At 40.9% G+C, this 25,899-nt stretch overlaps 1 protein-coding gene across 1 annotated transcript; it reads left to right on the forward strand.

Annotated features, from left to right (window-relative positions):
- The first annotated feature begins 983 nt into the window (after positions 1 to 983).
- pcsk2 (proprotein convertase subtilisin/kexin type 2) lies at positions 984 to 25,781 on the forward strand. Its single transcript, XM_034152591.1, has 12 exons — positions 984 to 1,447; positions 3,128 to 3,232; positions 7,177 to 7,290; positions 7,707 to 7,815; positions 9,022 to 9,059; positions 13,450 to 13,526; positions 14,554 to 14,642; positions 15,244 to 15,419; positions 18,166 to 18,381; positions 19,720 to 19,820; positions 21,184 to 21,411; positions 24,865 to 25,781. Exons 1-12 carry the CDS (start codon positions 1,265 to 1,267, stop codon positions 25,352 to 25,354), a joined length of 1,926 nt encoding a protein of 641 aa, XP_034008482.1. The 5' UTR covers positions 984 to 1,264; the 3' UTR covers positions 25,355 to 25,781.
- The last annotated feature ends 118 nt before the right edge of the window (positions 25,782 to 25,899 follow it).

The following is a 25,899-nucleotide window of genomic DNA, read 5'->3' on the forward strand; positions in this document are numbered from 1 at the left end:
TTGTTAAGATAGCTGCATTCAAGCATACAGTCATGCAAGTTTAGACAATGTAAATTATAGGCACAACAGCAGTGTAATTATAATCTGAAAAACAAAACAATTATGCTGCACTCAGTCCACATGCTCGTGTATAAAAACACATACAGATTTCTGCTAATTGGACAACCTGCTGATTCTTAAATGGGCCACTGAATGAAAATGGCTCTGGGGAAATCTATGTTGAGCTGCCACATTGGTGACTAACTAGTGTCAGGTCCATATTCCTGAACTGAAAAGACCACGGTTTTCCAGCTGTGCAGCAGTATGCATATGCCTCTTTTCACTGAACCTTCTCTGTGAAAGGGAAAGTTGTAGCATCACTCACCGATACTCTTTTCTCCCGCTTGTTCTCGACTTCCTCACACATTCACATCACAGTTACATCAGACTACAGCAGTGACCCATGTATCATATAGCAGCAAGGAAGCAGGAGGAAAGCAGGGGAGCTGGAGTCCTTTAATGAGCAGCCTCTGTAGGAGAAGTATTTCACGGTTCTTTCTAACAACCTGCTGTTCATGTCCAAATGACCAATTATAGTCCAATGGCACTGTTCTTACATTCCACTACAAAAAGAGGGTTGAGCTGGGTGAAAAGGAGCTTTACATCATGTTGTTAAAAAAAAATGTGAATAGTATATTTTCGATATGTGCCCATTGGAATTCTATAAGAGGTATTTGCTCATAAAGGTCAAAATGAGCTGTATGGCACATTATTCCCTGTCGGGATTGAAATGCACCTTCAAAAAAGGCCATCAGCATCACACTAATCGATACAATTCCTATCAACACTGAGGGTTATGGGAGGAGCTCTCCAAAGTGCTGAAAAGTGTCCCCTAGCTCTTCTGGGGGGGGGGGGGGGAGGAAGAAACGGGACCCACCCGCTCGAGCCCATTGGTAGGCTACAACGTCACGCGCACATACTACCCGAGCGAGTAAGGTAAATGAATTACAGATGACAGGAGGAGGAAGAGGAGAGATAAAGCTGAGGATGCAGGTTTGGTCCACAACACACAACCTCCCCACTCGCACCACACAGCAAGAGCGGCTACACCTCGGAGACAAATAACTTCCATCAGCTGACGACGAGGAGATGCGTCCGCAAAAGCTTTGATTCGACCCCTTCTACATCCTCCTCCTCCTCCTCCCATCTTTAGCGCGGAGCATCCCGCACACTGGTTTCACTCCGACGGGCAGGCAGACAGGCGGATTGACACAAGCCAGACACGATGTGTGGATCTCCCCGCCATGGGACAGCCGTGGGATTTATAGTGCTGCTGAACGCGCTGCTGCTCGCGACGCAGGCTGCAGAAGGAGTCCTCACGGACCATCTCCTGGTTCAGCTGCACGAGGGCGCACAGGACGAGGCGCACCAACTTGCAACACAACATGGGTTCCACAGTGCCCGCAAGGTAGGGATGCTCGGGGGGAAACTGTCACGCTTTCTGCCACTACGGGAAATATTGTTTTGTTTTTTCTCTTCAGGGAAAAACTTTAAGAATTCATGTCTCATAGCAAACCAAAGTAATTAGTCCTGAAACATAGCTTAAGCTATTTGGTATACTTAACATTATCTTCACTTTCCTCAGAAATAGTCAAACATTGCGCAAAACAAAGCAGTTCAGAGAATAAAGCTGGTTTGACTTCGTTACACTTTGGCTTGATGACGTCATCAAATGCAGGCTCTGGCTAGTAGGTTGACATTGGCCTATAGCCCCGGGGACTAGAAGATCACATCCAGTGTGTGTCCCATAAAGCAAAAGACGTAATTTATTTTGTGGAATAATGTTGTTATCTTCATTACATCACTCACAACATGAGGTTTAGGTTAACCATAGCTTTTAGAAAATTGACAATTCAAACCCATGTGTTAAGTCATTAAATTCCCATAATGAATGGGATGAAATGTGTTTATTTACATTGAATTAATTTGAGGTTCTATTTCTTAACCTTACATTTCATATTGGACATTTCTAAAACATGATGTATTTACATTGCTCATCGTGACTATGGCCTTCCTAGCAGACATGATTTTACTCACTTGAGACATACGTGTATTCAAATAGCTTGAAAAATGCAGCACGTATCAAAACAAGTCAAAAGAGATAACAAGCCATTTATGGCAGACCAATTGATATAATTCCCTGGCAGTGTGTGTGCCTTGTCACATGTCAAAATAAATGTGTGGGTGAAATTGGCCGGAGCCTTAGCCAGTGAGGCGTAGCTGTGAACAGAGAGTGTCTACGCTGCTTTGAATAGGGATTTTCTGATTAGTTTTTTTTACCTCCACAGAAAAAACATTATTTCAGTCTGTAACCCGTCATAATATCATATCTGTGCTAGTCTTGTTTGCTAGTTCTCGCACTAGATAACCCCCCACTCCATCTACTGCCTCCCTACCTCCCAGGTTATGTAATCTGCAGCTATATTTGTCTTAATGGGATAAGCATCATTAAACAATCCGTGTCGTTTGAATTATCTGCTATTGTTGCTTAATTAACAAGACCGGGGCACAGGATCCAGACCCATACAAATGTGAGCACAAAGAGAGATAAAAGCCTCCCTCTCTTTTATTTTGGAGATCAGCAAAGATTAATAAAAAACCGCTTTTGTATTTGCTTTTTTGCGTCACATACATGAGCTTTCATCTATGTTTTTGGGCCACAACAATAGACCTAGAGCAGCGGAAGATGAGAATAATCCTTGTGCTTCCGTGAGAATTTCATTTCCATATTAGATCTGACAGGCGCATCTGCAAGCGTTTATTTTGAGGATTGACCCGTACCCTGGCTGTTACTGAAGCATAGGGGGGTCTTTAATCTGCCGCAGGGAAAGCTCTGGATGATGCTTCTCATTTCCCTGCCCTTGTGGTTTCATTATGGTTAATTCCAGCACTGTTCTCCAGTGCCTTAAAATAGCCCGCACGGGGAAAGCCAGGGAATCAGGGCTCCTACTTCATCTGTAAGGTGACCTGCCGTCCTTCTGTTACATTTGATATGACCATATATTCTGTTATTGCTGCTTCTGTGTTGACTCTCATTTTGGCTTCTGCTACTGATCTCTCTGCCTCTGTTGTTTTTTATTTTACCCAGCTTTCCTTTGGAGAGGGGCTCTTCCACTTCTATCCTCAGGACACTTCAAAGAGGCGGAGCAAACGCAGTGCTCGCAGCAGACAGCGTCTCCAAAAAGACCGCAGGGTAAGCATCCACACACACAGACGCACACTGATAAAAGCACTGTGTGTTTTCTGTACATGTTCCTAAAAGATTGGGGCTACCCCTTCACCTTGCATGACAAGGGTTATTTTTGAGTGTCCATGTATTAAACAGTCCAAAATAGGGCTTCAGCAATACAGTAACAAATCACCTAGCTTTCAAACTGCAGAGCAAACTGAGCTCACCATAGACAGACCACATGGCATTAAGAGCCACTACATACATACAGGACTAACTAAATAAGAAGCCAAAATAAACAAACATTCAATATAGCTAGACAGATAGAAAGAGATATGAGTTAAGAACATAGCATGAGGGTGATAGAATTTAGCAAAGTGCAGCTGTAGAGAAGTTATTAATTTATAATGCAAATGTCGATTCCCATTAATGACACTTAATTGTGTGAGTAGTTTCTGTATGTTTTAATTATTTTTGGTGTAGTGATGATGACGATGATGTCAGAAGCGCTGGTCCCCAGACGGTGTCTTATGATTGTAAGATTTATTAAGCAACTGCCAAGACAAACACTGCCGGTACTTTTTTTTTACATGAAACCGCATTCAAACCGTCCTCACAATAATAATAAAGGATCAACAGAACAATTAAAATGACGTATTTTCAGAAATATAAAATCCCTAAAACCTGAATATACATTTAAATATATTGAGTTGTGGTTCATGTGTGTAAGGAAGGACAGAAGAACAACATTTGTTCATATATATAAAGATGTATCTATGGTCTAGTACCAATATAACTATCATTATCTGTAAGATCATTGATGCCGTTTGACTTTCTTTGATTCTATTTTCAAGAAAATAAAGTGTTTTTGGCATCAGGGCAACTCAAAACCCTGTGGAATGCCACTAATTCAATATCCAGCTCCAAATTACTTATCTAAACTCCCTGTTATAAACATGCCTTTTGGTGATAGTTTTAGATGTTTCTTTGTATTGCTTTGAATCGGGTTCCTTCATATTTTTAGTTTGTGTATTATTTGTGTTTATATGCCTTCTGTAAAGCATTCATAATGAGTAGGTTAAGTCAAATGACAGGCTGAAATAATGTATGTCATTTTGGATGTGGATCACAGTTTCCTAGCGCTCGAGGTGATATCCGCTAATTGCTTTTCCTTTCTCTTAAATCCAACTATAGCACATTCAAGATGCTGGAACCAACACCGGTGTTGGTGTTGTGAAAATACTGAACAGTAGTTGTAGATTAATTGTTTATCGGTGGGCTCAGTGATGAATTGACAAATCTACTTAATACCAAGGATCTGTTGTGTCTTGAAGCTCTAATTTAAATAAACAGTTGGGCTGGGTGATTTGCTGTGTGTTTAGCGCTGCCCACCGAACGAGGCGGTGAAAGTGAAGGTCCTGCTGTAGACAATCAACTAACCCCTCTAATTGCGGTTGTGAAAGGTGCTAATGAAAATATATGCGAGCCACTCCAACAAGCTAATACAGCTAATGGAAGTGTGACAGCGTGGACATGGCCAGGTCTACATTCCAGATGCTGGGTTTTAATCAGATCCTTGACATGCTCATATGCAACACTGCAGTTATTGATTTCTATGCATCACTGGAATGGATGAGGTCAGCTAGCCTGATTTAATGTTGCCTGTTTATCATTCTGAAGTGTCTTTCTCCCATGTCTCAAGGCGGTAGATGTGCATTTCTCAGTTTTACACGTGCAGTTCTGTCAAAAGAAAGGATTTCGTTGCATCTACATTAATGTATACAGTATAGGAGTTTGACATTTCTGTAGTAGTTTTATTGTGTTCATTTAAAGGAGTCAACACTCAATTGAGCAGAAGCCTTGAATGTATATGGATGGATGTTTTGTCCCAGAAGCCCTAATCTTTGTTGAACTCTATTACTGGAGCCTGCTGACCCACTTTTGACTTACCCACTAGCTTCTCCTTTTATTCCTCTGCTTCTTTTTCTATGTGTCTTGTCCTCTGTAGTCCTTTTACAACACATGCCCTACATGGATTTCAATTGAGACGTCTATTCATGCATGTATCCTGGCTTGGCCTGTCCATCCATCTGTGGTTCCTTTCTCTCATATTATTTTTACTTGATACAAATACAATCTATCTATCTGTAAAAGGTGGACAATAGAATAGATCTGTGCGAATGAGCAGCATCCCCGGCCCTGAAAGGCACATGTCTGGGAAAGCCTGGAGGATAAGGACAAGGAGAAAGGAGAGAGGCAGCAAAGCTCTTTGATTTGAAGTGAACTGGAGCGTTGGGAGCAGGCAGTGGGCAAAGGGGCAAAGGCGGCGAGTGATGGCGGTGCACAGGCACTGTTTGATGTTGTGAGTGGGCAGTATGACATGTCGTCTCAAGGGAAATACCAGCTCTCCTGCCAAGTGATGGAATAAAATGATGATGGATGGAGAGAAGGGGGGGGATGCAGGGAGACCTCACTGTAGAAAGTCCTGGTAGTTTCCCTCGGAATGCATTTATGTAACAGCAAATGGGACATAAGGCCAAATCAAAATGAAAAAATACATTATTTTTCACCATTTTAAATCCTCCAGACAGAAGATTAATATGCAAATAGGTTTTTTTTCACAGAAGTGACTTGTCTTTTAAAGGACTTACAGATGTGTCGTTTTACAATGTGTGTGCATCCTGATTGCCTAGAGTATGCCATAAAAGACAGGTCCGGATGAATAGGCTTTGGCCATTTTAAAAGGCCATCTTAAGTGCTCTGCTCTCTTATCTGTGGTGGTAAACACACCGAACAATGACTGTTTCTCTCCGTCACTCTGCAGTGAATTTGCTCATTGTGAGCACAAGAGGAACATTTAGCCACAGAGACGTGCTTTCAAAATGTAGCTGGAAAATACCTTTTTTGTTTAGTATTAAATGATTATCAGTATTTAAGGTAGGATAATTGAACAAAATGAGTGTCCATTAAATGTTTGGAGTGCTTCATTTTATTAAGAGGGCCTTCCCTGTACACCCACACACATACAAAGGATCCAACCTTTCAAATTATATAATTGTTCCTCGGCGACCTTGGTGAAAAGTACTGTTAGTAATAAAGTACAACATACTTCAGACATTGCCAGACTCTAATAGATGTAATGACTCATACTTCCTTTACCTCACTTTAACCTCTTCAGTTTTTCCTAACGTGTGAATGGGGGACTATTTAATGAAAGCTCACAGTAAATTGGATACCATTTAAAATTAGGAATGACACATGTATTGGCTGCTGTTGATTGCTGTCCTCTCCACAAATGCTGACAACGATGAAGGCAGTGAAATATTAGGAGTGTATTAAATACAACACCATTGCCAGTCATTTCGATAAAAGCTGTCAGCTAATAAGGCATCTACATTTCAAGACATTTATCCTCATCATTTATGTCCTCTGTCCTACGTTATCTCCTACTGCTTGCTTATTAGTATTGTGGCAGCTTTCAGTGAGCAATTTCAATCCAAAACACAGCTGTTCATCCGCCTTTAAGTGTCTTTGATGATTCCAAGAAACACAAGCGTATCTGTGAGTGTAATTGCTATGGCTTTTTGTTAAAAATGGACGGGGAGCAGAGAAAAAAAGACTCCATCTCTTGTGTAGCAGGTGAGTTTGGAAGCCTTGGCTCCAGCTGCAGCCCTTCTGATTAGCAGGGGAAGAATAGGGCTTTTGATTTACATGATGCTCTGCCTTCATGGTACAGTAGAGCACAGCTGGCTTTGATGATTTCCTGCATACAGAGCCGCACAAACCTCCATCTCAACCCTCATACCAAGTCCTATTTCTAGTTTACTTACGTGTTCCAGCCGAGTTACCGTTGTGCACTAACAATTTCATTTTGCCCTTTGTATGATCCTTTCAGAAAATGTTTTTGTGATATCATTTCTTGCCTGAACTGACTCTGACCTGGCATTTCTTTTGCTTTTCCACCCCAGGTAAAGAATGTCGTTGAGCAAGAGGGTTTTGATCGTCAGAAGCGAGGCTACAGAGATATCAATGATATTGAAGTCAACATGAGTGACCCTCTATTCACCAAACAGTGGTATCTGGTGAGTTATCAGCCGAGCAGCAGTCTGCATGCAGCCTGACCTTCAGCTCGAACCACCATTCTTCCACCCTAATTACTCAGAGGCCAGCATATTCCCCACTACTTTCTGAATCAACGTTGTTATTCATTCATTAATTAGTCTTGCCAATAAGGTCCGTGCCACCTCATCGCTGCATTCACGCCGCCTAGTTTCCTCCCCTCTTGTTTACTCTAACTGGCAAGCGTGACTTTTACGCTGCAGTTAGCTCGCTGTCACTCATCTCGCTGACATTTACTTCCCCTTCTCACACCCCCAAACAGTCCTTATCCATAGCCTCCTCTTCCCACACACACATGGTCCATGTTGACTAATGTTTGTATGTTGCTCACCTGGGTGCCATGAGTCATGGATGTTCTCCATATTGCCTCTGTGATTAGATAAACACGGGCCAGGCAGACGGGACCCCTGGGCTGGATCTCAATGTGGCTGAAGCTTGGCAACTGGGCTACACGGGCAAAGGAGTTACCGTCGCCATCATGGATGACGGTGAGTGAAAAGTGTTTTACCCTTGAGCGCTCTCTGAAAACACTTAATTATACATGCATATGTTCATCGTACATATTCGATTAGTAACTCTATTTATATCTATAAGGAATGGAAAAAAAAGGTAGTTTTCAAGAGTATGTATGGTAACCACTTACAATTCGGTAAAGTGCATTCGTTTAGATTGTTCGTCATTCTGTGTTAAAAGCGATTCACTGAATCAAAGTGTGATTTAATATGAGACATAAAACTAAAGCTATTCCCCACTGTGCAACGAAACCCAACTTGAAAATCCAACGTTATAATTTTCAAGCCTAAGATGTAGTGGAATTTTCGCAAACTCTAATGAAGCATCTTCAATCCTTTCGGTATATCTCTGAAAAAACATTTTGGAGTTAAAATAGATTCAATATACAGTACTTATCAGTGTATGACCTTTTTGTATAGTGTTGGGAAATGCAGTAGATTAAAATACACAAATATAATAAAGTAAATAATACGATAATGCTTAAAAATCAGGTATCAAATCAAGAAAATAGTAGCAAATTATCAAATTGTTGGCAATTAATTATATGTTGATCGATTAATAAATTGACTATATAAAACTATTTTATAGCCCTTATTATAATCATTAGGTCCTTAAAGTTGTAAAATGCACTAAAAGCCGAGTCTAGATTTATTTTCTGTCTCCATTCATTCTACTGAGCCGAGAGTGGGAGCTCCGGGGGCGGGGCTTAAGGGGCGCATGCTCTGTGAGCGCACATACGGGTTCTTCTGCTCTGACAGCCAGGCATGATGGGTAATCTGTGACGTTTCGCTCTCTCAAAAGTTGGGCCATTTTGTCCTCATGTGCCAATGGGCAGCTCTCATAGGAAAGAACGAGACCCCGCCTCCGACGCTGTATCCAGTTCTTATTATACATCCATGCTTCATTTGCGTAATCCTCCCTCAGGGACTTATTCCGGTGTGAACGCGATCTACTAGATAGTTCAGGAATTAAAGAGTTCCGGGGAATTAAGTTCCGGGAACTATTCCTGGGAAAAGTACTTGGTGTGAAAGCGCCTCTTGTTAAGTTATTTGTTTCCTGAGTAAAGAACCAAACTATATGAAAATGTGGTGAAGAAGACACTGAAGGTCACAGTATCCTCTGTAAAGCACCTCCTCTCAGACTTAATTATATCACTGATTAATGTCAAAATCACATTTCAGGAATCGACTATCTACATCCCGACCTGGCATCAAATTATGTGAGTACTCCAGTCTTATTGGATTTCATATTTTCCTTCCATTTTCTGAAGTGCTGTTAATAAGTGAAGCAGGGGTTCAGGTGGAAGAATGTCATGGGCTTTTTTTGGCGTGCCATTGGCAGTGACAGGTGCTTTCCACGTTGCCTTCATGGCTGCCGAGTCTCCTTGTATTCGTGGAGGACGCAGAGGCAGGCAGACGGCCAGCCAAGCTGTTTAATGTTAATGCACACTGCACTGTGGCAGGCACAATGGCAGGCTGATATGTCACAAGCAGAGATAATGCCAGGGTAGTTGGCGCTGCATAATGTGATGCTCTATCTCCAGAATACTGATAAAACCTTAAAGGACAAGAAGGATCGCTTAATGGAACAAGGAAGCGAAGAAGGCTTAGTGGGTTTGATTATAAAATATGCAGCTTCGTCAGCACGACTGCACACTGCTGTTGTATTGAATCCAGGATGTTTAAATACAAACCTTGCAGGGTGCCTAAGGCTGTTGTTACAGACTGGGTTATGTGATTCGTTTGCCTCAAAACATTGGACAAATACGTCCATTTTCTTATTAAGACATACCAAATTTTTCTTTTTGTGAATATATTGTTGGAAAAAGGTGTTAAAGATTATACGAGTACAGTGTGCTCTCTGTTATGCTTTTCCCCCTCAGCTCATTTGCACACTGTGAGATCCTTTTAAATGTGGCTTGCATAATAGTTGGTTTTTTTTCCGGTGTGCATCAGTCTGTACTCTTGGCACTATGTCTGCCTGCCTTTGCATGTTTCTCGCCTGTGAACAGAGATGAGCCTTGGCCCCAAAAATAACACTCAGCCTCAGCTGGGGTGATGCAGGAGCACGCTCTACTGGAGTGATGGATCACGCTGTGCATAGATCTTGTGTATATTTGTGTGTGAGTGAGTGAGAGAGACACTGTATGTAATCCTGTTTTTGTTACCGTCGCCATGGTTTTTCGCAGATCCACAAAGACCTCCTATCAGCTGTCTTATATTACATTTGAAAAAACACACAATATTGGGTTTATGTGGCATCTGCCATGTGGTTGTGGATGTTTACGTGTACATGCATATCAGCTTTGGACGTGCACGGCCTTTTTTTATTTCAAGACTTCCTATTTGGTGTGATGACGACCTTTAATAAGATATAATTTGATATGGTTTGTTGATTGGGAAAATGTGTTGGCCTGAGATAAGACATTCATAGCTTGCCAGTTCAATTTCATGGCATGTTTGAATATTTTTTTGCACAAATAAAACATAAACGGCAGATTTAATAGCAGATAAACTGTATTATGTTTTCCTCCTACCTTTAACAGTTTTAATAAATGATAACTATCAGTGATTCATTTCTTTGTAATAAAATCGTGATGAAGATTTGACCTTATTCCTGAAGCTACGGAGCTATGAGTGTGCAGTTACTCCTTCCATCTCCAAGTTTGCCAGCACCTGCTTCAATACTGCTATTGTGTTTGGCTACTACAATATTCTGAGGATTTCGAAGTAACCGCAGCATTAATCGGCAGGTGACAGGTTTTTTATTCTGTCTGCAAGTGTTATTACACTCAGGGAAGTTACCATGACAACATTTTATGATGTCACACTAACAATAAATTGATCTCATATGTTGCTTTTGTGTGAATGAGGGATGAAGAGAGAGAGTAATAGAGAGAGAAGTCAAAGTTTCTCAAATAAATTGATAAAAGAGATTGCCGGGGTTTTTATTTTTCTTCCCAGAAGCTCATCGTACGCTGCGACAGAAACATCTTCACATCATGTTCACAACCGCTGTTCCAAGAGCAGATGTAAAGTATCCAGCTTCCCCGACAGCTCGGACCTTGTAAAATAGTTTCTCTGATGTTCCTTTGACTTTAACGCATCTTGCAAAGGACTTTCTCATAAAGTCACATTATGCAGAAATCCTGCTTCTGCTCTCTAGATTACAGATTAGTTGTATCAGTTTCCAAAGGACAGTTGAAATCAGCCATGATAACATGATTAATGGCCCTAAGAGGGGGTGTTTTATCTGTGCTTCAGGAATTAAAAACATACCAAACATCATGACGGGCTTTACTCTGGATTTAAAATATGTGCCTTTTGAGTTTTAGTAATATCGATTTGTACCTAACTAAAAGTATACTGTAAGAATAACAACATATCATTTTAGGTCAATTCAAAATCAGTACAGAAATATCATCTCCAAAAAGGCCACAAGCTAAATCTAGGAGATTGTTAATGGGAGAGAATATTAGATAGTGTTTTCGTGTGTTTGTTTAAATCAATTAAATGAATCTTAGAAGTATGAAGGAAGATAATCACTGTTTAGTAAAACTGCTAATAATAACTCACAGACATCATGCATGTCATAAACGTCATTCTCCCCCCTGCCTTCACTGTGTCTCTCCAAGCTGTCACTACCAAATATAGCTAACATGCTATAAAACAAATGTATGCATCTATTATGCAAGAGCTAAAACGGCAACTAAACCAGTAACTTCAGCTCTCAGATAAATGTAATGGATTACAACATACACTATTTCCCTGTGTAGTGGTGAATGTGGTGGATTAGAAGTAGCAATACGCAGAAACTTGAAATATTTAAGGAAAGTAAAATCATTTTAATTATACTTGAGTAGGGGACAGCTCCTTAGTTCATTCTACTTAAAAATATGTTTCTATCTTATCTATATGATGCTATTCTATATACTGTTTTACAAAAACGTAGCAGCTTTGACTCTTTGCTCTTTGGAGTACTACTCGCTCCCAGAAAGGTGAACAGACGAGGGTTTCCAGGGAAAGGTGAGGTGTCTGAAGCTAGGGACAATCCATTATTACGACCATGGTTGCTCAAAGGACAGCAGAGGAAGAACAGAGTCTGATTGATAGCAGGGGATATGAGCTTGTGAAGCACAGCGAGTGATTCATGGACATACCCCTGTGTCATTTATTACCGGGACTCAGCACTTTTCACTCCATTTAATGAAGGAAGAACTTGAGCACAACACCCGTATGGGGACTAGCATGTTCTCCATTTACACATCAGCTCTCTGTTGATAATAAGAACATTTTTAAGCCTATTCTTGGATTTTTTAAATGTTTAACCAGCTTCACTGCTGATGCTGTACCACTTATAACTCTCCAAGAAAAAAAAAGACAAAGAAAGTGAACAAGTCATCGCTTATGAGGGAAACAGTTGGCATTCGTTTTTCATATTTATCCTCACTTCTCTTTAAACAGTCACAGAATCGACCACCTCTACGTCAGAAAGCCCTTGTCGCCGTAAGCATTGCTTCCTCTCGGAGTCACCTGCTCCACATCGTGATAATTACAGTGTTTCTCCATTGGGTCAGTAAGCCTTGCTGTTTTGCTTTCTCTCTTTGTCACCGACTGAGTCATCTCGTCTAAATGTCAGCCAGCAGAGCTGTCAGGCGGGCGCGTGGAAACAGCCCCCAAGATTGATCTGATGTGTTCAGCTCTATGGCTAATGACCCAGGCTGTGGCTTCTCCATACTCGGACCAAACAAAGCACCTGTTACTGGGTTACAGGGCAAAATAGATACCACTCCAAGGGACATGAGTGACAGGTATAAGGGAGATTAGAGCAGATTGCAATAGCCTGAATGTCTTTTGGGAGTGTTGTACAGAAAGAGCAATAACTGTTAGACTTTCCCGAAGATGTCTGCAGAATCTTGAATCCAACTCTGTGTGATCCTCAGACGAGGCTATTCTGGGAATTATGTTGACTGTATAATGTCTCTCTGGCAGATATGTCTCTCCTGCGTCTTGTTTCTCCAGCTTTTCCGCTGCTGTTCGTTCTTATCCTATTACTTTTGGCCATGTGGAATTAAATGCTGGCAGTGATTGGGCCATTATTTTCTCAGCTAGAAATCCCCGATGTGACCACACATTATTCCAGTAGAGCCGCAGAGTAGAGTAAAGACTTGTAGTTATATTTGAGCTGAGTTTGTTTCCGTTAACTTCTCTAGAAAAACGTTTTTAACAAAACACTTAGAAGCTGCATTTATTACTGGTCTGTCGTATTAAAATGATGGTGTGACGGTTTTATGGAGATTTATTGGCTGAAACTGGATTTTTATTTTTCATCTGTTTTCAAAAGTGTATAACCACCTGTCCATAGTGCCAGAAGCCTCTGCCAGAGAAAATAAAACATGAGCTATAGTTTTGTCTGGTTGCCCAGGGGGTGAGTTATAGTCTAACTTATACACTATAAGTATAAGCAGCATCAGCATTTCACACTAGGAAGCCATGTTTTGGAAAAATCCATCCCGATTCTCCATGAAATGATCCTCTCTGATTCCTCTCCTTTTGTTTTTCTGTCTCGGTGATGTTGTTTTTGTAAATGCATCCATTTGGTCCTTTCAGAATGCCGATGCCAGCTATGACTTCAGCAGCAATGACCCGTTCCCATTTCCCCGGTACACAGACGACTGGTTCAACAGGTAAAGCTCACCCAGCCGACCCCTATCCATATATACACATAGGCAGTGTGTTTTCATGTGCACACTCGCACGCTCTCCCTAGAGCCTGGTAGCTCTCCTATATTGATTTTCTCTTCACATAGTTCCATTAAGGCATAATGGTGCAGCATAAACAGAGCTGTGGTCTGGCACAACACAATAGAAAACATAATATCTATTTTTACCCGCTCACTTGGAGGAGATAAGCTAGATAAAGGACAACTAGTACAAGTCTAGCCTCCTCTCAGTGTTCACATTGACCTTCTGTCTGATAGTGTCTTATCTGCCTAGAATCTCCCAATCACACCGGTGATCCACTGCCACGGCAACACATGTCGGAGAGAGGAACAAAGAGGAATATATTCTTTCTCCGCCTCTCCTTCTCCACCGTGCCTCCATCTGCTCACATGTATCTATATATGTGTGTGTGTGTGTGTGTGTGTGTGTGTGTGTGTGTGTGTGTGTGTGTGTGTGTGTGTGTGTGTGTGTGCGTGTGTGTGGGAGTGAGAAGGGAGTATTTGGGTTTCCCAGTGTAGCAGTTGCTGACTGTCGGGCACAACTCGCTGGCTAATCAGCTGGTTGTTATAAATAGCTGCCTGTCTGTAGCAAAGCATGCTGGGAGAGAGGGTTGACTCTCTGCAGTGTCCCTGTAGGGAGCGGAAGGATGGAGAGATAGACACATCACATGGTGCACACAAAACACTGATATGTGCAAACATATTCATTCGGACTCGGATGAATGTTCGATAAGGGGAAGTCTAAATCTCATTGCCTCTCTATGAGCCAACGTTCTTCAAATCACAGTATTTTCATGATTATTTGATTTGATTTATGGCTACAGAAAATGCTAAACCTCACTTTTTCAGACTGGTTGTAAGTCAACAAAAGCAGAAGTTGCATCTTATCCAAGAAGTCTCATCTCAATTTAAACCACAGTTTATCATTTGTAAATTCATGCAAATTCATGCAGAACCTCCTAAGTATATTCTCTGCTTTTTGCTCTCATCAGTCACGGCACACGATGTGCTGGAGAGGTCTCTGCTGCAGCCAACAATAACATCTGCGGCGTGGGAGTCGCCTACAACTCCAAGGTGGCAGGTGTGTATCATATTCAAGCTGCAGTTTGGACAGTGAGAGGAATGACAATGAGCAGTTAGCAATGATAGAACATAACATTTCTCTATAATGGTACGATGAAGGGATCAAAGGTATGATGATGGTGCTTTACTGTGTACGCATCATGTATTATATATGTTACTGTGGAAGAACATTGTTTGGTATTGGAGCACATTTGAACCGTTTACCTCATAGCATTACTGCAAATGACTCCAGAGGTCAGTTGGAGTCCTCATAGCAACAAGACAACAACATTAAGCTCTATGTTTTTGTTTTTTATGGATCTTCCTTGGGAGTAACAGTAAAAATCAGTAAAGACAGTAAAAAGAGGATGAGTATTGACTGCTTGATTTGTGTGCTTCAATAAAGAGGACATCAATCTTTTGCTATCGTTAAAGGCTTTGATGTTGTTGTATTGTGCTGACGGTATATATTCTGAACCTAGCCAGCTGTGAAAGATTTTAATGAAATGTAGATCACCAATTTATAGCTACCTTACCTTTCTTGGAGGATTAGCAATATATCAAACCACAAGTTGCCATCATTTTGCTATCAGATTCATATGGAGAAATTGCTCTTTCAGGTATCAGGATGTTGGACCAGCCCTTTATGACTGACATCATTGAGGCGTCATCAATCAGCCACATGCCCCAGGTGATTGACATCTACAGCGCCAGCTGGGGACCGACCGATGACGGGAAGACGGTGGACGGACCCCGAGAGCTCACGCTGCAGGCTATGGCTGACGGAGTTAACAAGGTGAGGCTACGTCATACCCGCTCTGCAGAGGGTTATATAATAATGTGCCAAAAAGGAAAGCTGTACATTGTGTGAATTAGGGCTGTGCGATTATGGCAAAAATCATAATCACGATTATTTTTGGTCAATAATTGATATCACGATTATTAAAAACGATTATCCATTTACTTTGAAAACATCCATATATTGAAAAAAAACATTTGAACAGTATGTTTTTAACAGTTGATTACCCTGAACTTTAAGTATAATTCAACAGAAAAAAAAAAAAAAAAAAAAAAAAAATTACATTTATTTATTTTTTAATAAAAATAATAATCGTTTTATTTCGATTACATTGTTTTCGTAATCGTTGCAAGCCAAAATCGTAATCGAGATTAAAATACGATTAATTGCACAGCCCTAGTATGAATCTTTTCCATTTGGATCTATTCGCCGTCTACAAAGTCTGCTTAATTAGCTTGCATTCATTATTTTTCATTGTTATGTCCTTAAACCCAATTGCCATGCAAGGACAGTAAAGCTCCTCACTACTGATACGAAGATAAAAAAGGTCTTTGTTGCTTTACTTCGAGCTTATCCAGATTCATTTAGAGCAGGGGTGTCAAACTAAATGTCATTGTGGGCCACATTAGCATTATGGTTGCACTCAAAGGGCCGGTTGTAACTTTAAGACTATATAAATGTACATATATAAATATATAATATATATTAAATATTGTATTATATTACATGATTGGCTCTGCATTGGATTATTATCAGTTCTGGTAATAACTTCATAAATAACTACGTCTGAATGCAGAAGTATAGGGCAAATAATTGAAAGCAAATATTAAACAATTACACCAATTGTATTGTATATATATTATATTCTTTGCAAGCTCTTGCGGGCCACATAAAATGAGGTCGGGGGCCTTGAGTTTGACACCCCTGATTTAGAGAATAGGGATGCAATTTGGTAGTCAATCCAATATAGCATCCCTAATGTGTTACTCCTTACTCTACAAGCATATGTTTCTCATTAATAACCCATTGCCCCCTCCAAAACGAAAAGTCAGAACGTATTTACAGGGTTGATGGAACTGTTCATGCTGGTCTTGCTCAAGGACACTCCAGCAAGGTGATACAGGGGCTTAACGTAGGCCCTTTGGTTGAAGAGGAGTCTTCTTTCACACCCACACCACACAGAGCTGTCATGCTAACATTGCTATTGCCAATTCCCTGCTTGATTAGTCATTATGCACTGTGGCAGGCAGGTGTGCGTTGTGTTGAAATGACCGCCTCTCAGGCAGGCTAGCTGAGTGGGAGCAACGCTAACTGTAAACTCTGATCAACACAACTAATCAAGCATCTCACATTCTAATGATCACTTACATGAGCTATTGTTTATGCTAAACATGATGTACACAGTGCAAACAATAAAAGATTTTAAATGAATAAGCACATCCTGCTATATAAACAACTGAGTCACACAGAATGGCTTCAAGTCTGCATCCTAAACATAACAGTGTGGTTTTGCAAATTGCCACCAATAATGGAAATAAATGAAATAGAATGCCGTGCAAAATTAAAGCACTTTATTTTTGATTGTGTAGAACACAGAAGGCCTGAAGCTCTTACGTGAGCTCAACGATGCTCAAACTTGTCTTTGCTATTCAAATGGAGAGCGACATAAATAAGCATAGTGAAGGGAAGGACATGGCACTCTTCCTCCACTTGATCTTTTGTTCTGTAGAGAAACGGTCGGCCTTTTGTAGAAACAGGTGCAGCATTAGGTGAAGAGGATGCTCTCTGCGTTGAGCCACAGTTGTATCATGTTTCAAGGCACTATCAGCAACAAAGATGGCATTTTACTGTGTTCAAATCTACAAAAGCTATTTATTGCAAAAAGGAGTTACAGAAAAGATATACATGTTTTGATTTGTTTAATGCCTTGGGTACTTTACAAAGACATAACAGCTCTGATATGCTCAGAATGCTGCAACAAGCAAGAGATGAACTCAACTATTAGATAGGACCGAATGCGTGTCCCTATTTGTTTACAGTTATTGAGAATGATTTAAAGATTGAACTGACAACTTTTAAGGGTTTACGTCACCAGGTTTTTGTCAGCTATGAAATGACCTGAGAAAATCAAGTTCATTTAAATCAGTATCCATGTCTTCTTTAATTCTACAAATGTATAATTACCCTTGTCTTTTTCCTTTGTTATACACATTGATATTACCGATTTAATTATTGCATGATTGTATTGTATGGAGCAGCTGTTTTTTTTCAGTGTCTGTTCATTTTCTCAAGGTCTTTCCCTCTTCCACACGAATCAAACACCCCCCAAAAGACAATAAAGCCTTCAACCCACCAAACATGTTATTCTTCGTACAACCGCACCTGTAACCGAGTCTGATTGGATTTTAGAGAGTCATTGTATGTAGAAGCCCACATATTAAGCATCTTAAAGTCTATGAGAGCAGCCAATGAAGTTTGTAAGTATGAGTAAGGATTTGATTGATTGATTGATAGTTTCCCAAATGATATGTCTTTTTTATATAATATAACATTTTTGAAGTGGCTTTATCTGTCCTAGCTGTGTTATTCTAATTTGGTCTCTGATCATTTGCATAATTGTTAACTGGCAATTACTGATACATACTATAGTTAAAGTCAGGTGAAGTTCCTAAATCCCAAATAGTTATCTTTACCCATGTATGTCCAACTATTAAGCTTTGTGATGATGATCATGTGGTTCTAGGGGCGCGGAGGAAAAGGCAGCATCTATGTGTGGGCATCGGGAGATGGTGGTAGCTATGACGACTGCAACTGTGACGGTTATGCCTCCAGCATGTGGACAATCTCCATCAACTCGGCCATCAATGACGGACGCACCGCCCTGTACGATGAGAGCTGCTCCTCCACCCTGGCATCCACGTTCAGCAACGGACGCAAGAGGAACCCAGAGGCCGGCGTTGTGAGTGTGCCTTTCTTTAAGCAGATAAATGTTTAAGTAATCTATGTAAAGTGTATCAAAGATTTCTGATATGGCCCCAGAAGTTGACTTTGTCATTGGGTACGTGCACTCTTAGCATTTAAAGACGACTCAATGCTCTGTAACCTTTTATGTCTCTCAAAGATAGACTGATCTGTAAATAGCTCCTTTTCAGTTGGCTAACAAGTACTGTATCCTTGGCCTTTTGGGAGATTGGACGAGACAAGGTATAAAGCTTAAGAAGCTGTTATTGCTGTCTGCTTTTGAAAAATAGAGGTTCAGGTGGAGTACTGTAATAGCTTTTTCTGTGATTACATTTCTGGACGTCCAGATGCATCATTTTGCTGTAGATGCTCAGAGCAGCTGGCATACTGTGTTGATCAGGGCATTCAGGTCGTAGCAGATGCTTCATAAGAAGGACAGTGTTTTTAAAGGCTCCCTTTTATGAGGTTATTAGGGTTACTTAAAGTGTTTTTTTTTCTGTTGAAGACAAGTAACAAATCAATCAGAAGAGAGATCAAAGGCAATTGAATGACTGACCTTAGCATACACAATGATCTGTAACTTCAACATGGCTATTTGACCGTTAAGTTTAAGAATTGTAGAAGGAATGGATGGGAGTATACTATATCTGAAAAGAGAGGCAAAGAATGCAAGACAGGTTGTGCCTTCTTCTTTGTATTCAGAAAATATACGTTGACCTTGAAGGATCGTGTCAGGAAAAGGAATGCTCTCGTAGCATGCACCCATCGAGATTAAAGACCAACACTCCATAGCATACTGATGTAAAAAACTATTTCCCAGTGTACAAAAGCAGCAGTGTTTGTGTTTGTGATTATGCAAATCACCTTTGGCTGTTGACAGAGCCACAGATCTTCCCTAGGGTTTCCCCTCTAATTCCAGTCAATCTGTTATCATTTCTAATTAAGCACCAAATTAAATAATCAAATGCTTATTCAGTAAATACAAGCATGACTAGTCTGCCGATGAGTGTACATAACAGTTCAGCCAAGTACACTGCACTTTTGTTTATCTTTTTCAAAATTGTTTCCAAAACGTATAAATACATAAAGCCAGAGGATTATATCGATTTAGCACAAGTCCGTAGAATGAAAATGCTTTCTGGGAAAATTGTTTATTGAATGTCTGAGATAGTAGCTTAGAGATTGCATGAACATTAGGGGGAGGAGAGGGGGTTCAGAAAAGACGGAGTGTTGTGTATGTTCTTCTCATTTGAAGAAAATAGTGTAATGTACATTTGCCGGAGCGTGAAGGGGAGAGCCGGTAGTGACTAAGAATACTGTGATTGGGTTATTTCAGGCCACCACAGACCTGTATGGAAACTGCACGCTGCGTCACTCCGGGACATCAGCAGCAGCTCCAGAGGCCGCCGGTGTCTTTGCTCTGGCTATTGAGGCGAAGTATGTACTACAAACATCTTTTATGTACTATTTGTGATTAATGACATTAATACATCCCGTGTTTGATCCCTGTATGCTGGAATGCAGGACACTCTGAACATAAAAGTCACAATGACATGCTTTAAACCATAAGATGTAGATATGAGATATAATAGAACAATGTTATATGCTACTCCTTCAGGAACTGCTTGTGTTTTTTAAGTTCAACCTTGAGCTTTAATACCGCACTGATGTATCTGACTTCCTCTGTCAATCTCCACTCTCAGACCCTTTATTCTCTCCGTGTCTCTGAACTCCTTAAAAGCATGAATCAGTTCTTCACATCACTTGCTTATTTATCACAACCATCAACTAAATGAAAAGAAAAACAGCACTTATTGTGTTGCCCACAAAGTACATACTTGTGCCAAGGACACACATCATCATTCGTGCACTGCTCTTTATGTCTGAGTACGAGGCTAGAAAAATAGAGTTGAAATACTGTTACGCTGGGCTCAGCGTTTACAGTATGTTTTATTCATTAGTAGCTCTGTAGCAGAGAGACAGGAATGATAAAACACATTGCAGTACTTGGAAACTGTATGTACTAGGCTAAATGGTGATAGCAAAGCTTCTTTTATTGATAAAGAGTGTGTCAATAGTGCCATTATAACACTGTTTTACAAGTGGGAGTTTATGTTATAATCCTTGTGAATTCAGTCTAGATTGTTCCTTGTGGATAACAAAATAATTGAAAATATATGCCACTTAAGTAAAGCCGCCCACACCTAATTAAACGAATATGACAAATCTAAAACCTGGAGAATTAGTGCTTCACAAATCCCAGGGGAGAGCCTTTCCTTTCTCTCAGACACTTCATTTCTCACATTACAGGCCGACTACATTCTGCTGCCATTAACTGACACCAGTTAGGGGAGTTGAGCAAAGAAACCCTGTTTGCTCTGCACACACAATAATGATGTTGCTGTTGGGAGGAGCGGATGCTCACCCTGTCCGACGGCAAATAACACACAAGGCTGTTAGGACGACTGCACGGCCATTTTACTGCCCAAACACACTTGAACCAATGGCAGGAGTCAGTGAGTCAGCCAGAACAAAGCTGTCACTCACTACACACAGCCAGATAATGGAGGGAGACACAGACAAAGGCAACCATCTGCTTACAGTACATACACTAGGAAGTGTACATAACTGAAAGCATGGACGAAATGCAAAGCCATTAAATATAAATGTGTTAATATTTTATTTCATATATGCCTACTAGTTATTTTTTACACTATCGTCTCTTCTCCATTACTAAGTCCTTCCTTCATCCTCCTGCCTCCGTCTTTTGCACATTGATGACTGTTCTTTCCCGCCTTAGCCCTGACCTGACATGGAGAGACATGCAGCACCTGTCAGTCCTGACCTCCAAGAGGAACCAGCTCCATGACGAGGTCCACCAGTGGAGGAGGAACGGCGTCGGTCTGGAGTTCAACCACCTGTTTGGCTACGGTGTTCTGGACGCTGGGGGCATGGTGAAAATGTCCAAGGAATGGAAGACTGTGCCTGAGCGTTTCCACTGTATAGCCGGATCCATTCAGGATGTCCAGTAAGTCACATTACTACTCTTTTCTTCTAAATGCTATAACACAACTACCATTTGCACAGTTTATTCTACACTTTCCAACTCAGTTCGACACAACATTGAAGGGAAAACACTACTGAGCAAAAGAGACACACTCATCTAATTACTGAGTAATTCAATACAACATCTGCCATGGGAGAGTCTACTTCATAACCCAGTCATATTTAGATTAGCTGTCAGTCTGTCTAATGGTCCTGTAGATTTATAATGACAGACTGATGTCCTGACATCCGATTTGATAATGAATGCATTTCTCTTGTACTCTGACAGTTCATCGTAAACACCATCCCATGAATGGCGTCATTTTAAAATTTGATTTAAGGGAAGATGTAGGATTTTTTCAGTTTTATAAAAAAACATGAATTATTTTAAAATCCCCTTCCTATTGCCCAACAGAAGTGTAATTCATGAGCGATAAAACACAGTTGGTCTGGTGTGTCCTGTAACTTATAGTGACTTATCTTAACTCATGTTACCAAATGGTATTGCTGTTCGATGTAAGTCAGTTAGTAGTACTGTATAAACCCTTTCTAAAGTGTTACTATAGGTAAGCACATTATCTTAACGCTAAACATTATAGTAGCATAGCATTAGCACTTTTAGGGGCGACTATGTCCTTTATATTGGTTTTGAACTATAATTAGATTGTATTTGCGATACGAGTAAAGTTTTTTTTGTTAAAGACCATCTGGACTCTGCCTTGGAGGAGATCCTCAGACACATTGAGCAGCATCTTCCCTTGTGTCACCCATCTTCTTCCCCGCATCTTCTCTATCCTACCTCCAGCCTCCATCCTTGTCTTTTTCCACTCTCACCTCCTCTTCCTCTCTACCCTGACTCCCTCTGCTACCCTTCCATTGCTCATGTCTTTGATCTCCCATGTGTGTGAAGCCTGGTGTTTTCCTGTGGCTAGCCCTCTTATTAGTTCTAAATAAAGCACCACAGCGTGACGTGTCCTGGAAATACTGTCAATCGAACTGATTGACAGGCGGGATTCCAGGTGGAGTTGCTCATGTGTGTAGGTTTGTGTGCCCTAACACTGAACTTTCATTGTGAAAGTGTCAATGTGTGTGTGAAGATAAAAAAACAGACTGAATACGTTTCGTCTGTGCATTTTATTGCCACCATCAACACCTCAGATTTCTTATTTTAGCCTCTAATCAGTGCTCCACAGATGAGGCAGTCAGGACAAAATGGTGTGAAAGTGTGCATGTGTGTAAAAAAGAAAATGCCTCCCTTAAGGGTAGTGCCAGATAAAAAGAGAAAATCCCTTAAGTGTTATGTGGCTTACATCGTCAGGACAACACATGCAAATGGTGGGGCTTGTCCTTTCATGCAGAGAAGATGTGCCTTTATCCGTCCCATTATCAGGTCTTAGCTCATAAACAGACAAACTGATCATAGAGGTATAGGAGAGAGATATTTGTCTCTTTTCTTTATTTGTTTTAATCAGTTCACTGGTTTTCCGCAGCACGACAGGGATAATGCTGTCTCTATTGGAGGATATGTAATTACAACAAGCCCACCTCTGGTGACAGTGTATCGCCAGAGAAAAAATAAATAAACACCAACATAGCCATGCCTGCAAAGTCTCTCAGCATTGATCTGCTCTGCCAGACTGTGGCTCACTTAGCTGGAGGTGAACTTCTCATTATCAGTGGAGCTGGCATGCAGGGTCCCACTGAGCGGTGGGGTTGTTTTTAATCTGCACCGGTCTTACCCTTCAGAGGCATCTGTCTCTCTGCTCTCTGACCGACCGCTGTAATTACTCTGACACATTATCTGATGGGAACTGTGCCCCTGCTGCGCACAGAATCATTCAGGGGTCAAAAGTGAGATGTTAACATATTCACTGCTGGATTTAGTTTTACAAAATCTTACATTTTAATAAACTAATAATAGTAATTAAACCAGAGAGTATTGGTGATTGGATCACAGAAGCCATGATGCTAGTTGGGAATTAAAATGGCCAATTCCCCATCCCTACCCCTAACTTCCAGAGCACTTTCCCCGACCACACCCATATTACAAACAAGCATTCATTTTGATCAACAACTGCAATCCTACACCGACCCACACGCTGTTGGTAACAAACAGTCATGGCAGTAAATTGCCAGTTTGTAAAATAAATCTAACGCTGTATTTTTATACTTTCTTTTAAACTACAACCTATTATGTCAATAGAAAAACTGTAATTTGGTAATTACAAACATCTCAATATGAATTCCAGGGCGTAACTTACTGTGAAACACCCCACTGTGAATTGTTCTGTTTTTCTGGGACTAGTAATTTGCTTCATGAGCCCGCTGCACGCACCTCCCTGTGCTCAGCATAGTGCTCTATTAATCATTTTTCAAACTGAGTGTTGTTCCACACATCGCTCTCAGTCTCTGTTTCTTGTCTTCCTGTGGCGCGGTCCCAGCCTTTAATAATGTTATTAAGCCTCCTCATAGCCTTTGGCCAACACCCCTGCCCTGCTGGGTTCTCACTCTTTCCTTCCATCATCCAAAGAGATGAGAACAGCAGTATGTCCTCCCGACCACAAAGCAATAACAATACCTGCCTGCTTTTACGATCTCCTCTGAACAAATCCATCGTGACAAAAAGAAAAAGGATCTCTTCATGCTCTGAAAAGCAGCCAGAATTCACAGGCGGTCTAGTACATGACATGCTGTAAATTTAGTTTATTGGCAATAGGCCTTAGTTGTCTATATAATAAAAACTTTTCTATAAAACAATTGTAAATATCCAGAGGCGGTGAGATTTAATCGCACATATTTGCAGCTTTTGCTCATGCTACAATGATTGCATAGAACTGAAACTTCCCTCTTTTCTTTCTGAACTTAAACCATAATAGACCTTTGAACAGCAAGTGTTACAATTAACGTGAAACAGGCATCTATATTAGAACATAATGTCAGAAATGGGTGGCACCAAATACAATGGATGATAAATGTATTATAGGCCAGAGTATTTTCTTCCAACCATTAGATATATTATTGGGTAAAGAAAGCAGACAAAAGACTCTCTGCTTTTGTGTGACGAACAAAGAGTCTTGATTCTCCGTCAAGGTGGGGTGGTTCCATATGAAAACTAGGTCAAGTACTTTAGTGACTACAAAATTCAAAGGAGAGCAGGGAAAGGTGTGAGTAAATGTAAAAATTAAAATGTATTTCATTCTTAACTCTTTTGACTCGTTCCCTGACTTTTTTGTTTTTGTTTTAATTTCTTTATTAAGGAGTGCAGATTTAACAGACAATAAACAATTTTTCACATTTACTGGTTTTGGTTTTCTTATTACAGGACATAGCTCGTTCCCTGACTTTTTACTAATTTAGAACACTGATATTTGATTTTTTTCCTCGGCTTCTCAGCTACACGGTTTTAACTTCTTCAACCGCTTTCTCCTTTCTCCAGTAAAGTCCAGTCTGGCAACAAAGTGTTGCTGACCATCAACACCGACGCCTGTCAGGGGAAGGACAACTTTGTCCGCTACCTGGAGCACGTTCAAGCGGTGGTCACGGTCAACGCCACCCGCCGCGGCGACCTCACCATCAACATGACCTCCCCCATGGCCACAAAGTCTCTCCTGCTGAGCAGAAGGCCCCGTGACGACGACGCCAAGGTGGGCTTCGACAAATGGCCCTTCATGACCTCCCACACCTGGGGCGAGGACCCCCGCGGGACCTGGGTCATGGAGGTGGGCTTTCAGGGCGATGAACCCCAGCGCGGAGCCCTGAAGGAGTGGACTCTCATGCTGCACGGAACACAAAGTGCCCCTTACATAGACCAGATAGTACGTGATTATCAGTCCAAACTCGCTATGTCCAAAAAGGAGGAGCTGGAGGAGGAGCTGGATGAGGCTGTAGAGAGAAGTCTGAAGAGCTTGCTGAGTAAAAACAACTGAATTCCCGTCTGCATGTTGCCAAATTTATCAATTTCTCTTATTCTTATCCCTCTCTGCAATCTCGCTCGGTCCTTCTCCAAGTCTCCTTAGTTCTCCCGCTCTTCATCTCCCCCCCCCGTACTCTACCTCTCTCCCCCTCCTCAATCTGCTTTTTGTTATCAAGTGTTTCAATTAGCCCCCAACTTTTAATGAATGTTTCATGTAATCCAATCATGATAAAAGTGTTATTAAACTGTTCTAGAGAAAGCAAACCATATCACCTGGATTTTTACACTCTACAGAATTGTACATAGACCAAATAATAACCACTCTTTAATGCTCTTGCTTTAACTGCCCTGCACCTCTCCTCTGCCAACTGTTGTACAGTTTGTGACTGTAAATGATTTTCTGTGTCATTCTACTTAAAGTTTAATATCTTGCAAACAGAGCAGTGATACTTCTTTCAGTTTATATTTTTATGTGACATGCACTGTTTATATAAACAAGGAAAATATTATGTGATAAATTCTGCAGCCTGTGGTCCTTAGTTCATATTTCATAATCTT

This window comes from Trematomus bernacchii, unplaced genomic scaffold (assembly GCF_902827165.1).
Source record: "Trematomus bernacchii unplaced genomic scaffold, fTreBer1.1, whole genome shotgun sequence".
NCBI lineage: Eukaryota > Metazoa > Chordata > Actinopteri > Perciformes > Nototheniidae > Trematomus > Trematomus bernacchii.